This window comes from Phyllostomus discolor, chromosome 5 (genome assembly GCF_004126475.2).
Source record: "Phyllostomus discolor isolate MPI-MPIP mPhyDis1 chromosome 5, mPhyDis1.pri.v3, whole genome shotgun sequence".
Classification (NCBI taxonomy): Eukaryota; Metazoa; Chordata; class Mammalia; order Chiroptera; family Phyllostomidae; genus Phyllostomus; species Phyllostomus discolor.
The window spans coordinates 14,816,324-14,831,105 of NC_040907.2; the positions used below are offsets into that span (position 1 = coordinate 14,816,324).

At 52.4% G+C, this 14,782-nt stretch overlaps 1 protein-coding gene across 1 annotated transcript; it reads right to left on the reverse strand.

The window, feature by feature from the left end:
* Positions 1–72: 72 nt before the first annotated feature.
* On the reverse strand, positions 73–12,557 carry HMGCL (3-hydroxy-3-methylglutaryl-CoA lyase). Its single transcript, XM_028511953.2, has 9 exons — positions 12,414–12,557; positions 10,789–10,872; positions 9,095–9,202; positions 8,420–8,515; positions 7,057–7,205; positions 4,703–4,766; positions 3,174–3,362; positions 1,832–1,957; positions 73–822 (listed from the first exon to the last, which is right to left on the reverse strand). The coding sequence occupies exons 1-9, from the start codon at positions 12,471–12,473 to the stop codon at positions 721–723; spliced, it is 978 nt and encodes a 325-aa protein (XP_028367754.1). The 5' UTR covers positions 12,474–12,557; the 3' UTR covers positions 73–720.
* Between the last annotated feature and the right edge of the window lie 2,225 nt (positions 12,558–14,782).

Sequence of the window (14,782 nt, forward strand, 5' to 3'; positions counted from 1 at the left end):
AGTTTCCAGTCACTGTAGATTTGGGGATCAGGTGGGGAAACGGAGAATGAATGCAGAGATGAATAGTCTGCGTTTACCTCTCAGAATGCAAATAAAGACGTTTTATCCCCCACCCCTCCTCAAATATACACATATCTGCAGGATCCTGGAATGGTTCAGCATCATTAAACCTTTAATTACACAGCTGTTTTTAAAAATCATGTTCAGAGTGGTTTTCCATAGAGGCTAGAGTTGGCAGGTCGCCAAGAAAGAACTGAGCCTTCACCCCTTCAGCAAATGCCCTCTGCCAGCTTGGGGAAAAACCCCTCCATGCCCTTTTGCCCTCTGAAGTCAGAGAGCAGGGGCACCAAGGCCACAGCTGGGTTGAGCTGTGCAGTCACCTGTCAGATTTCATCCAGAGGTAAGACCTGAGGATCAGCCCAAGCCAGGGAACTGGGTTCCCAAATTGCCCCAGGGATTCAATTCCTGGGCTGTTGGGTCCATGGTAAAGGGAGGCCCTGAGGCTCCAAAGCCTCTTACTCCTACTCAGGTCTGGCAGGGAGAGCCTGAGGCCAAGGAGCTCCTGTCCCTCACCTTTCTACCAGGAGAGAGCTGTGTGCAGGGCTGGCGGTGAGGTGCCCATTCCTGTCCATTTTGTTCCCATTTCCACGAGCCCGTCAGTGAATCATCCAGGCGTGCCCCCATCCCACACAGTCCCCGAGCGTCCGGTGGGCAAGGGGCTCACAGTTTACAGGTAGCCTGAGCCACTTTGGAACCGGTTTTTCTGTTAAGGGCTTGACAGATAAAGGTTCCAGCTTCCAGGAGCTTCTGGAGGTTCACGCCCTTTGAGAAACAAGGAGGAAGAAGGAAGTCATGATATGCCCCCCCACACCTGGGATACGGCACACTGATGGACAGCTGTGGCACTGAAAGAGTAAGGGTGAAGACAAAGGGCTCGTTCCTGTGACGGGGTGGGGGGGGGGGGCACCAGCTAGCTGTCTCTGAGGCCGTGTCCTTCCGGCCCCTGGGTCCCCCTCTGACTCCCCTGGTACAGGATGCCTCAGCCCGTGTAATGGTTAGCAGTGCCCCCACCAGAACAGGGACCCCATCAGTCTTGTCCAGTGCTCCATCTCCAGGGCCTGGCCTGCAGGGTCAAACACGGCACACCGCAGCAATGAACTGGGAGGCAGAGGGAGCGCGAGCACCAGCCAGAAGGGCCGCTCCAGAAACCCACTGTTTGCAACAGCAGCTCCTGTTCACTCACGTGCACTATGTGCTCGGCTCTGGGCTAAGCATCCTACATTTCCCTAGTTCATCCGAGTACCGGCCTATGAGACAGGTGTTGTTGCTACCCCATTTCTTAGGCCCTGAGAGGTCAAGTGTTTTGTCAGGTCACACAGCCTGTGAGTGGCAGAACCAGGTTTTAAACCCAGTGACTTCCGAGCCTAAAGCACAGGCGCTACGCTTCCAATCTACAGAGTGCCCCTACTGACTCTGAGTGCCCTGGTGGCCACCGCATCCCACTGCCCTCACCTGACAAGGAACGAAGTCTAGAGGACTGACTCGTGTCAGGTTACGCACCTTGCCCCTTTTGGGGTGCTCCCCTTACGTCCCAGTGCCTCTCTAAACTAAAGCAGGGAATCAAGGGAGAGCCTGGCCTTCCCAAGGCCTCCATCGCCCACACTCTGCTCTCTCAAAAACACACAATAACCCCCTGGCACCCCTCCCTTATTAACTGCTCCCCTGCCCCCCGAAATAACAACCCTAAATAATCCCAGCAGCTCCTGTCCACTGGCTTCAGGCAGAGTCTGGTTAGTTCAGGGCTGTCACGACAGGGGACGGACAGGCTTACCGTGTGAATGCCCAAGCCCGCCAGCATATAGACCAGGTCCTCGGTGGCCAGGTTTCCCGATGCCCCCTGTGCATAGGGACAGCCTCCAAGTCCCGCCACGGAAGAGTCCACGATGCTCACTCCCATCTGGAAACGTGAGGACGGTGACACATGGCTCTGACTGTGGGACCAGAGCCTACCAAGCTGGTCCTTAGAAACCCCCCAGTTGTCTGCTGCCTGAAACGCCACTGCCAGTCATCCATTCCTCGGGTTTGTGGTCTGTTCGAGTGAAAACCCCACTGAAAGAGTTTCTCTTTAGCTCCGGGAGCAGCACGAGTCTCCCCGCAGACACTGTTCGCTCTGCAGGAATATGCTCCCTCGGGCCCTGCAGTGGTTTCAAGGTTCCTTCTCACCCTGAAGGCCTCAGCCTACCAGCCACCTCCTCAGAGGCCCTGCCCGATCACTGACCTAGAGCAAGCCCTGTGTGCACACTCTCCCCCACAAGGCTGCTGTCTGACCCCCGGGGACCCAGCCGCTTCCCTAGGTCACGCACCTCCCAGTCTCCTGGATGGTTCGTGTTTGGTGTTTTGTTAGATTTGACTTTCTTGTCTCTTCTTAGAGCTCTAACAGACCTCACCCTTGACAACCACCACTCTTGAGAAAATAGACCCAGAAAGTAATAGAATCACCTGAGACACTGGCCTACAGGAGGTAACTTGAGAGTGGGGAGAGAGAAGTGGCCTGAGATTGCTCTAGAACCTGAAGACAACAGGCTGGAATCAGACTAACGCTACCGCAAGGCAGCGGTGGAGAGACCCTCCCTTCTTCAGGGCAGGCAGCCAGCCCAGGAAAAGCGAACCTCAAGGGGAGCCCAATCTCAGGTCTCAGTCCAGCCTCCGGGAAGTGGCAGTAAAGCCTCGCCCTCTGAGTGCCCACTGCCGGCGCCCCACTGCCAGGCCCGGCCTGCTGCTCCACAAAGAGATGTGTTTGCACACTCCCTACCTGGCATGCCACCCCAGGGCCCGGGCCCACGAGTCCTCCCCGAGCCCTTGGCCTTGCCGGCTCGTGCTGCCGAGCCACCTTTCTGCTTCCCCTGCTCGACTCCTGAACTTCTCCATGATCTTCAGGCCTCGCTCAGGCCTCTTCTGGCAGCACCTCCCTACCCTCCCAGCTGGGACGGGCACCTCCCTCTGCCCCGTGCTTCCTCCCTTCATGCCATCTGTCATAACGCGTTAGGATGACCACCTAACCCCTTCGCCGTTGCCCCCAACACACAGACGTAAGAACTTCTGGGCAGGACCACGTGTCTGTGTCCATCATGAGAATGGATGCGTGCCTTTCTCCTAGGACATGCCCGGATTACCTGCAGGGCCATCAAGGTGTTGGCCAGGGCCTGGCCGTAGGTGTCATGACAGTGGACGGCCAGGGCAGACACCGGCACCTCGTGCATGACAGCAGACAGCATCTCCTTCATGAGCCCAGGGGTGCCCACGCCGATGGTGTCCCCCAGGGAGATCTCGTAGCAGCCCATGGCGTACATCTTCTTACTGACCTGGGAAAATAAGCCGGCGCTTGGAGGACACAGGCTCCCAAGCCAAGTGGCCTAGAGCTCAGAAGTGGGGTCCATGGCCTGTGCAGAACACCTCCACGACCGGGCACTACACGGATCAGGGTGCTGGCTCCTGACAACTCTGAATGGACCAGTCCCCATGCTCCTTGTCAGGAGACCAGGGTGTAGGGAGCTGCCACAGGGCAGACCCCGGGGCTGCAACCCTGGCTTTCCTCCCACCCGAGCCTCCACCTCCTCACACTGCGTCAGACCCAGGTACTAGAAGCAGTGAAACAAACCCCTTTCCTGTAGCTTTATCCTTGATCAGTGAAATCTTGGGTCTGAAGTGCTAGCTTTGTATTTTTCACAGAAGTACAAAACTATCTGAATTTTTAGAAGCCCATTGGCAGACCCCTTAAAATCACTGCAAAACCAGAGTATATGCTCGACCCAGGGAGATGCTGCCGTACGCCGTGCAGCTGAGGAAGGACACACCGGGGCCAGGGAGCTGGAAGGCACTCGGCCATGGTCTGCGGACAAGGGGAGTGGTGAGAGCAGTGACCGGCGCCCAGCAGCCTGCGGGGGCAGAGGGTGCAGCTGAAGGAGCGGCTCTGGAGTGACGTGATGCTGGAGTAACATCCCAGTCCTGCTGCTCACCAGCTGTGGGGCCTTGGCAAGGAACGTGACTTTTCTGAGCTTCAGCTTCTGCTTCTAAAAAATGGTGACGGAACTTTGAAGGGCTACGGCGGCAACAGGAGGCCGAGACCCGGAGCGTAGCACTCCCTTTCAGTCAGCAGGCGAGACTGTTACCACTCCTTTTGGACTTGGCCATGGTGTTGGGGAAGAGCAAGTGGAATCCGGAGGTAAACGACATGGGGGCTGAGACACGGTTGCACCATGGGCAACCTGCGTGGCAACTGAGTCAGTCTCAGTTTCCTCTGCTGGAAAATGGGCTAGCAACGACAACACTGACTTTGCAGGCTGGTTTTGAGGACTAAGTGCCGTGAGCTCTTGTGTTGCTGAAACTCAGTTCCCACTGTGTGTTCTTCTCAGACCTGGTTGTTGTTCAGAGGGTGTCCTGCGGCCTCTCTGACCACTACAGGGGACCTCGGGGACCCTTGGGTGAGGAGCCCCTGCACAAAGGATCATCGCATCAATTACCATCTGCCCACTGACCAGACCGGGAACTCCCGAGGACGCATTCGCCCCGGGGTGGAGGGCCGGGGCGTGAACAAAGGAAATCAGTGACCCGCCAGGACAGGGCGGCGAGGGGAACCTGTGCATGCAGGGGCAGGCAAGGCAGCCAGCCCTCGCAAAAGCCCCGCCCTGACGCTCACACACACCTCAGCTACTTTGGCCGGGGAGATCTTCCCTTCATAGGGGCATCCAAGCACACAGGAGACATACCTGTGGGAAGACGGGGAGGAAGGGAGTCAGTGCCCCGAGTTTTGGCCAGCGGGCTGAGGCAAGGGGGGCTCTTTGACACACATCCCTCTTAGCCCGCAATCAAAACCTGAGCTGGGCAGGAGGCCAAGCACCTGGGTGAAAGGCTAAGTCAATGACACGGAGCCAAAATGAAGGTAGTGCCTTGTAGTGCCGGAAGGGGGCAGTGGAGAGCCACGGCAAGTAAGGGGACTAACAGGCCAGTAGTTCAGGAAGCAGGAGTCGCACAGGCCTCTGGAGAGGCAGCCAGAGCCCAGCCAGGGAGAAGGAGCTGGAGAAGGTAACAGGAGCAGGCGCCTGAGCCGTACAGAGCTGCGGTAAGGCAGAACATGGGCCAGGGTAGCTGGGGCCCATTCTTACAGGACGGGACCAGGGACCCATGAAACCAAAGGCAGGACTAAGAGCCGGGCTGGCCTGCTCCGGTGAGCTGTCAGACAATTCATTCATCCAACTGACACTCACGGAGTTGGCCACTCCGGGCCAGGCACTAGGGTAGCTCCGTGAGCAAGGCTGACATGTCCCCCCCACCACGGTGCTTATTTGCCATTAGGAGACAGTTGACTAAAGGGCAATCAGACAAGTGCAGGAGAAACCTCAGAAGGTGACGTGCTGTGAAGAAAAGGCCGGGGAGTGTGACAGGAGCAACCAGAGGAGGCCAAGAGTGCTGGGGTGGCCCAGGACAGACGTGTGAACACAGACGCTGCAGCTGAGGGGGGCGGCCACAGGAAGAGCACTCGGGCAGAGAAGAGCCAGTGCAGAGGCCCTGAGTTGGGACAGTGGGTGTGTTTGAGACAGAGCAAGGGCCGAACAGCTGAGGCACTGGGAGCGATGGGCAAAGAAGTGTGACCTGACCCGAGGCTGGAGAGGTGGGCACGGGCCTCATCACAGGTCCTGCGAGCTGCGAGCTATGGTAAGGAGTGTGGATCTCGGATGTAGGTGGCCCCTGTTCCCACCCACACCACTGGAGCCAAGGCTCCACTGGAACCTCTCAGAGTCTAGCAAACTATGCTGCACATGACAAAGGGTTGCTTCAGCCTCAAAGATCTCAGTGTATTTTTCCATTTTAATTCTCCCTCTTATTTTCCAATTGTTGCTGAGCAAGGGAAAGTTAGGAGACCAGGCTTGGGAGTCAGGCAGACCTGACAAGCCCCTGCTTCCCCATCCATCCATTCATCCATCCATCCATGCGTGCATCCATCCATCCTTCTATCCATCCATGCATCCATCTGCCCATCAGATCCTGGGCACCTACTGTGTGCTGGGCCTTGAGCTGGCAGAGGGATACACCAGGAACTGAGAGAGATGTGGGCTCGGTCTCGTGGGGGTGGGAGGCAAGGGACAGTTGACCACGCAGCTGAGTGCTAAGTTAGAGGACATGTAATGGACTAAGGGAGGCTGGGGTGGGGAGCGGCGCTAACTCTAGCAGAGGGCCAGAGAAAGCTTCTTGGAGAAACTGGCAGCCATGAGGGGACCTGGAGGATGAACAGCGGTTAGTCCTGACAAGTAGGATGTAGAAGGAAGCGAGTTCTGCGTCTTGGGAAAGCAGGTGCAGAGGCCCAGAGGCCCAGAGGCGAGAGAGAGTGGGACCACGTGACAAAGGGAAGGCAGTCCCAGTTGGGTGGAAGGGAGCAGTGACCACTGAGGTCGCATGGAGAGCAGGGCCTGAATCACACAGGGCCTTGTGACCCACATGGGAAAGTCTGGAGTGGGGAAGTCACCGTAAGCTTCTTGACCAGGAGGGATGTGGTCAGAGCGCGCCTCTAAAAGCACTCTGGCTGCGATCTGGACCTGACAGTGGACGATCCACCCTCCTGAGCCTCGGTGTTGTCGTCTGTACGTGGGCTACTCCCCTCCTTGCTGGCCGGTTGTGAGGCTATACCTGATGATCCCCGGCACTACTGCTATTGACCATGTGGCTGGTCTCGGAGGTTTAAGAGGCCTAGGGGATTCTTCCGGGACCTGTGAAGAGCTGGTGGTGGAGCCAAGAGTAAAGCGACTGCCACAAACCCTGCCTCATGTCCCGTCCTGCTAAGATTGCCTCTGGTGAACCGACCCCAAAATCGGGTTTGGAGAAAGCACTTGCTAGGGTTTCTTCCGACTACCTTTACTTGGGAAAAGATGCCGCAGTCTGGAGCTTAGGCTGCCTGCCCCCATCATAAGGAGTTTGTGGGGGACGGTCACTGGGTCAGAGTTAGGTACTGGTCCAGAACGGCAGTGCAGAAAAGACGGGCAGCTGTGACGTGGTCGGACTCACCCCCGCACAGGGATGCTGGCTGCCCGGGCTGCCTGCAAGACCTGGCCGAACTGCTGGAAACTTTCGTCTATGGAGCAGTTGATGTTCTTCCTGGTGAAGAGCTCGGAGGCAGCTCCAAAGACGCTCACCTCCTTGGCTCCAGCAGCCACCTGCCAACAGCCAGAGGAACTCCTTTGAGCCTTTGGCTCCTCGAGGGACACCAGAACAGCAAAAACCCTGGTCCCACAGCCAATTTTAGGATCCATGAATGTTATGGGTTAAACTGTGTCCCCCCCAGAAAAAGTTATGTTTAAGTCCTAACCCCGAGTGCCTCAGCCTGTGTTCTTATTTGGAAATAGGATCATCGTAGATATAATTTATTAAGAATGAGGCCACACTGGTTTCTCTCTAATGTGACTGGTGTCCTCACGAGGCAGCGGCCATGTGAAGACAGAGACACGGAGGGGAGGCCAGTGAAGGCAGAGGCGGAGATTAGAGTCACACACCTACACGCCAAGGCACGCCCATGACCGCTGGCTGGCACTGGGGACCAGGGCAGAAGCACGGACCAGAGTCACCCCCAGAACACACACAAGGCACCAGCCCTGCTGACACCTTGATCTCGGACTTCTGGCCCGCCAGCCTATGAGAGGGTACATTTCTGTCGTTTGTGGTTATTTTGTTACAGCAACCCCATAAAATTAATACAGTGGATTATATCTCAATAAGAAAGAACCTTGGCCTTCCCCCAGGGACCAATATTGTCACTACCATGGCCCTGGAAGCTGGTCACTCTTTTACTTTTTTAAAAAGATTTATTTTTTTAGAGAGAGGAAGGGAGGGACAAAGAGAGGGAGAGAAACATCAATGTGTGAGAGATACATCAATCAGTTGCCTCTCACACACCTTCCTACTGGGGACCTGGCCTGCAACCCTAGCATGTGCCCTGACTGGGAATCGAACTGGTGACCCTTTGGTTCATAGGCCGGCACTCAGTCCACTGAGCCACACCAGCCAGGGCCCGTTGAAATTCTTGAGATCTTGCTTATCTTTCTTTACAGAGGAAATGGGTAAGAAGAAAAAAGTTATAATTTATTAAGCACTTATCTCCTAAGCAATTTATATGCATTTTATCTTCTAAAATCCTCAAAACGTTACCCTACCACTAGCCCTACTATATGGGCAGGACCTGAACCCTGTCGAGACCAGGGAGCTGGGAGTGGCCGGGCCAGCACTGCCCGAGCCTGTCACCTGTCTGGCTGATGGTGCTCCTTACCATTGGAGACAGCCTTTCAGACAGACATCCCGGGACAGGGCCTGAGGCCCAGGGAGAAAGCAGGGACCAGAGCCATCAGTCTCATTGCAGGGCCCCCACCAAGCTTACCGCTGCCTGGTAGCCTTTGAAATTTGGGGTCAGCACTGGGTAGTTGATGCCAGGAAACTTCTGGATGCCCTTCAAGACTTCGGTGTGGTCAGCCATCTGGGAACCAGAGGAGACGTTGCGGAGTCATCAGCAAGGGCAGAGAGCTCAGGCAGAGAAAACCTTTTTATCACATGACCTCTGTTCTCCAGAACCCTTGGTGAATGAACCAGTTCTTCTGCAGAGCTGTCTCCCTGGCGCCGTTCCTACGTGTGGTGGCCAACGGGCCAGAAGGCCCCAGGTGTGGGCAACAGCCCCAGTTTCCCCACATGGAGGATACTGTCGGCTTTACATAGCAGCGACAGCGGTGCCAACACTACCGGCCGTTCACGGAGAACACACGGAAAGCACGGTCCCTGGGCTCGGCTCTGCACGACCTAACACTCAGCTGCATGGTCTCAGCAAGGCCACCAAGCAGTTCAGAGGCAGAGCCCAGCTGAATCCAAGCCTCCCACCTGTGATGTTACTTTTTTTTTTTTTTTTTTTTTGCTGAGTAATGCTGCTCTGAATCACCTAAGACCCCTGCAAGTCAGAGACCCGGAAACCTATGCTCTTGATGCCTACTTACTTCCAGGACAAACGCACACCTTTCCATCCCTCTCTTCTGAAAAACACGTCGTGCTGACGGCTGGGGCTCACCTGAGGGACCCACTTGGGAGACACGAAGCTGGTGGCTTCTATGACGGGGAGTCCTGCTTCAGAAAGCATGTCTATCATCCTGATTTTCACTGCAGTAGGTACAATATTCTGCAATGGAGGGACAAACACCAGAACAGCAGGTCAGCCAAGATGGGAAGCAAATGGCCTCAGAAAGCAGTGGCTGTCAGTTCTAAGCATTTGCTACAGCAAACACTTCACTATCTCACTAACGTGAGTTCACGTGTAACCCCCGCCCACAGTTAGGGTACAAGGTGTCTTCAGGCTCTGCATACAACGTGGTGCATGGGAGGCAGCTTATCATCTGAAAAGGAGTTAATATCTACATAGAAACAGTATTTTTCTGCCACAGGCTTTTTCTTAACTAAATGTTTGTTAATTTATGATCCGGTCATAAGCAAATTGAGGGCCACGGATCACAGCCTGAGAGGGCAGGGATGACTAACCCTCTGGGTCTTATGAGACGGGGCCCCCAAAGTATTACACCCTCCTCTTCCATCTCCCAAGTGGCAGAGGGTCTCATCCTCACGTGTTCAGCCTAGTGTTTCTCTCCCTCCCCACCACATCCGGTTGCTAAGCAGACTCTATGGATTTCTCTTTCTAAATCTGGCATCATCATCTCAGGGATGTTATGGCATAGTCTCACTCCACCAGTCCACCCCACAGGAATCCTCCTAAAACAGCTTCCACTATCTCACTCCACTGCTCAAATGCCTTCCATGGCTCCCCAGTACCTATAAGATCAGGTAAAAAATCCTAAGAACTTCAAGTCCTTCCATACGCTCCCCCACGATCTCTCTCGCACTGCTTTAATGTAATCTGTTACATTACACAAACGGTTTTTGAGGGCCCTCCATGTTCCAGGGAGTGTGCTCGGTGCTGGGGGGGCCACAGGGAGCAAGACAGACACGATGCTGCCCTCCTGGAGCTCACAGTTTATTGTTCCAAGCAAGTGCTCAATATTAAAATTAGGCTTGTCACGTTTTCTTTAAAGCTTTCTTAATGAAAAAAATAAATACATGATTATTTCCGAAACACACAGCAGAAACAAAAGAAAACCACCCTTAAAGCCTCCCTGATATGTCACCTTCAGGTCTGTGAAGTCTGGTATGTTAGATGCTAGCCATATGTGGTTATATACATTTTAACCAAAATTACATAAAAATAAAAATTCCTCAGCCACACTTCAAGTGCTCCATAGCCACATGTATCTGTCTAGTGGCTACCCCATGGGACAGCCCAAGTCTAGAACATTTCTATCTTCACAGGAAGTTCTACTGGATGGACAGCGCTATTCCAATTTTCTGTTATTACCAATGGTTGTGAGAACACCCCCAAGGCTGAATCTTTGCATATTCCTTCATGGCTGCCTCAGTTTACATAAACCCCTTTCCATGGAACTGCTGGACGCAAAGGCATGCCCTCACGGTTGCGCTGCAGCCCCGCAGCACACCCCAGCCTCCCCACGGCCTTGAGGTGCATGTGGGGATACTGTGCCCAATGCACCGCCATGTTAGATCGCCTCACTGTCACAGGCACCCACCTGGCCCCCTGACCCAGACCTGCAGTGGGCAGAGTGATCGTGTCTTGCATAGCTCTGTCCGTCCCTGCTGCGCCTACCACATGGAACTCTCAGGGCTCAAAAGAACTTTTTTTGGGTTGATTTCCAGCCTTACCTTTTCATTTTGTAGTCCATCTCGGGGACCAACTTCCACAATTTTCACCTGCTTTGGGAAAGTACTCAAGGATGAGGTGCTGACCTTTGATTTAAAAGAGAAAACAAAAAGTAACAGGAACAGATCGTCCCAATCCCCCAGGGGGTGCACACACACTCACACACAGAGGAGGCGGCAATGTGACCAGGGAGGCAGAGACTGGGGTGATGCTGCCCCAGCCACAGAAATACCCACAGTGCCCAGAAGCTGCAAGAGACAAGAAATGGATTCTCTTCCAAAACACTGACGTCAGCCCAGTGAAAATGACTTTGGATTTCTGACCTCCAGAATTGTGGGAAAGAAAATGAATGTTATTTTAAGCCCCCAAGTTTGTTAGAATTTGCTACAGCAGCCATGGGAAACTCACCCAGTGACCTAGTTGGGAAGGGTTACAAAGAAAGTGTTCTTTTTAATGCCCACCCCCCCCTCCACAGCCCAGCACCACCTTTATTTCTGGATGGGTTAACAGTAACATTTGTCACAAAGGCACTTTCAGCTGCTCCACCCCTCCCTGTCTTCCTGACACCCTGGAAGGAATTAAAGCACTTTGATTTCCCACAGTGACTAATGGGGCTTGCAGTGTTATTACATTGGTGTTTTACTGTACTTTGTGGGAGTAAATTGTGGAACTCATTGTTATCATACTTGAACAAATTTAAACACCTAACTTACGCTCCTCTTTTATTCCTTTCTCTGTGTGTGAACTGTAGATACTACATAATGAAACCAAATAAACTCCATGAAATGTGAAAAACAAATCCCCAGGGGGCTGATCTGAAGAATGGACCCATCCTCCCTAATGCTGGGACCACAAGCAGTAGTTCTCACCTCTCAATTCACATTTGGCCCTGGCCCTCCATAGCTCTGCTGGTTGGTTACAAGGTTGTCCTAATAGGCCAAGGTTACAGGTTGATCAGGTCAGGGCACACCCAAGAATCAAACAATAAATAAATACATAGATAAAGGGAACAACAAATTGATGTTTCTCTCTTTCTCCCCCTTCCTCTTTCTAAAAATCAATCAATGCATAAGAAGAATAATTCTTCACATTTGGTCTTCTTTAGAATTAAGAGCAGAGAGAATATTCCACTTAGAAACAGGAATAAACAAGAGATTCCTGTTCCCAGGGCAGGCCCATTTCCAACTCCCTGAAGTCCGAACTCGTTTCCAACTGCGCAACAGTTGAGCATTTATTTCGGCAAAGAGAGGGGAATGACTTTGCTTTTCCCGCTGGGAACTGGAGGGGTATTTGTGATTTTTCACTAAGGAAGAGCTTGGAGAGGTCTGAAGCTCAACTGGACGGAGAAAGGTGCCAGGGTCACCAGAAAGAGCCTTGAACAGGAAATTAAGACACCCGAGATGCGTCCCAGGTTTCCACGACCCGGGCAAGTCGCTCCCCCTCTCCGGGACTGTTTTCCCTATAATCCTCAAGGGATCTGGGGCACACATTAAGAGTTCAAGGTCCACCTGACTCGGGGCTGAACAGCTCTCTGGCTTCGCCTTTCAAAGGAGCCGAACGAGTCGGGACCCCGACCCCGAGCGTCACGGCGCCTGCGTGGCCACCCCTCGCCGGCCGTGGCACTTACAGCCCTGACGGAAGCCAAGCCCACCAGTCTCTGCCGCAGCGGCCCCCTCGCTGTCGCCATCTTGGTCCGGCTAACCCGGGGGAGGCCCCACTGAGTCCCACGTGACTACCCACCTCCAGGTGGGCAGGGCCTCGCCTTTGGGGCGGGCCTCTGCAGCGACGTGGTGACGCCCTACGACGGCCCCGCCCCCAGCCGCTCAGCTTACCTTCTCTCCGCCCTGTACTTCCGTACTCATTATGGGGTGCTTCTGAGCACCGTTTCATTGCCAGGAGAAGTGAGACGCTTGGGCTCTACAGAGGATCAAAATCTAACCGAAGTTTCTGTCTTCATAGGTTTAGAGTCAGGGAGGTGTGGGAAGCCATATTACTATCGATGGAAGAATGGCCGGCCTATAGAAAAGCCTTATAGGAGTTTATTTGAGCCAAATTTTGAGGACGAGCCAGGAAGCAAAATCTCAATGGATTGAGTAAATGCTCTGGAGAATGGCAGTTCTGCAGCTTGTTTTATACGTTACAAGCAAAGGAGAAGCTGTAAGGAGGTCTACATGAAATCTGTTGGTAGATTAAGGGGGCAGGAGAAAGCTGAACAGGAGAAAATCTCTAGTCCTGGATAAAAAGCAAAACGGAGAGACAGGTCTTTTACATTGGTGGGGGCAGTTAAGAACATGTACAGTACGCAGCGATTATATGCCCACAATAACAATGGGGGTTCTGTGGTCTTGTTCTCTGGGGCTGGAAGTTGTGCCTTAGAGTGGGTCTGGGAAATAAAATTACTATGACAAGTCAAAGGTGTGTTACCCTAGATACACAAAGACAATGTACAGACTCATTAACACACAAATTGACCTTCCTCAAGGAAGCTACCCGCCAGGATGCACTCACCACCATGACCTGCTTTCCTTAGAAAGCAGACCATCGGGAATGGTTACTTTCAGTTCACCAGTTTGTAAGGCCTGCCACGTGCCCCTCCCTCCCCCAGCTTGTCAGGGTTAGTATGTAGTCCCCCTTTCGTCCACAACAATCACACAAACAGTGTGACTTTCACAATAAGATGGAGCATTGCTACTTGCCACATGCTGTTCTGAATTCTTTGCACATATTAACTTCATCACCATCTTCGGGATTCAAATGCAGGCAGTTTGACTCCAGAGAGAGAAGCATCCTTTGATTTCACACCTGGGAGAATGGGTGAGCTATATCCAGGTAAAGAGGATACAAGAAAAGCTTTTTAGATGGCATGGCATGTGCAAAGATCCTGAGGCAATGAAATTCAATGCTTAGAGCAGTATTTTTCAAAATATATGTTGTGGTCATAATACCAACTTAGTGGATATAAACTTTAAGAAAAAAAGACAAAATATCAGAGTGCATTGTGTAAGTACTAAGTACTGTTTTGCAAAACTTTTGTTTGTTACACATATATAATGTCAACCAGGTTGCAATGTAAAATAAATTTCTTACTGTAGGCAGTACTTAGACATGTTTGTAAAACATTGTTTTGGAAATATGAAAAGAAGGCCAGCATGAAGAGAGAGCAGGGAGGGAGTAGGAAGGGGCCTTCCCACTAAGATGGGAGAGATTGGCAGGGACCAGAGTGCAGGGCTTCAGAAATATATCAATAAAAGTTATCTTCACAGTAACACATTGGAAGGGTTTTAAGCAGGTGCCTTCTTTGATCATTGAGTTATTTATGAATGTGTTTTAACATTTCCAAACATACAGGTTTTCTTCAGGTTTTTATGATCTTTTAATTACGTTGCAGACGTACTATACAGCCCACGTGATGCTGCTTCTGTGGTATTTACATTTGTAAATGTCCCGTATGCATTCCAGAAAAATATTTCTTAAGTGTTGGGCAGAGATTTCTAAATACATCTATTAAATAGAAGTCGTAGAACACTTGATTAGATCTATCACAATTTAAGAGGCTGAAGTGGTAGTCAACTCAAAAGAATGGTACTAAATTTGGCTGGAGTCCAGCTATATGACAAGGGACAAACCATTTCCCCACCATGTCCCTCAGTTTCCCTTCTCTAGGGTGCAAGTGTAAGTCTAATGCCCTTGCAGCTTTTTAAAAATTTTATTTATTTTCATTTTTTAAAAAGATTTTATTTATTTTTAGAGAGAGGGGAAGGGAGGGAGAGAGGGAGAGATACATCAATGTGTGGTTGCTTCTCATGTGCCCCCTGCTGGGAACCTTGCCCACAACCCAGGTATGTGACCTGATTGGGAGTCGAACCAGAGACCCTTTGGTTCACAGGCTGGCACTCAATCCACTGAGCCACACCAGCCAGGGCCGTTATTTGTTTCTAGAGAGAGGGGAAGTGGGGGAGAAAGAGAGGGAGAGAAACATCAATTGGTTTTCTCACA

Bases quoted from the DNA above. Each gene is read 5' to 3' on its own strand.
- HMGCL (XM_028511953.2), bottom strand. From the start codon at position 12,473: ATGGCGACAGCGAGGGGGCCGCTGCGGCAGAGACTGGTGGGCTTGGCT. The intron at 10,873-12,413 runs GTAAGTGCCACG...TTTAAATCAAAG, and splicing joins GCTTGGCTTCCGTCAGGGCT to GTCAGCACCTCATCCTTGAG. The intron at 7,206-8,419 runs GTAAGCTTGGTG...GGCTGTTGGCAG, and splicing joins TCAAAGGCTACCAGGCAGCG to GTGGCTGCTGGAGCCAAGGA.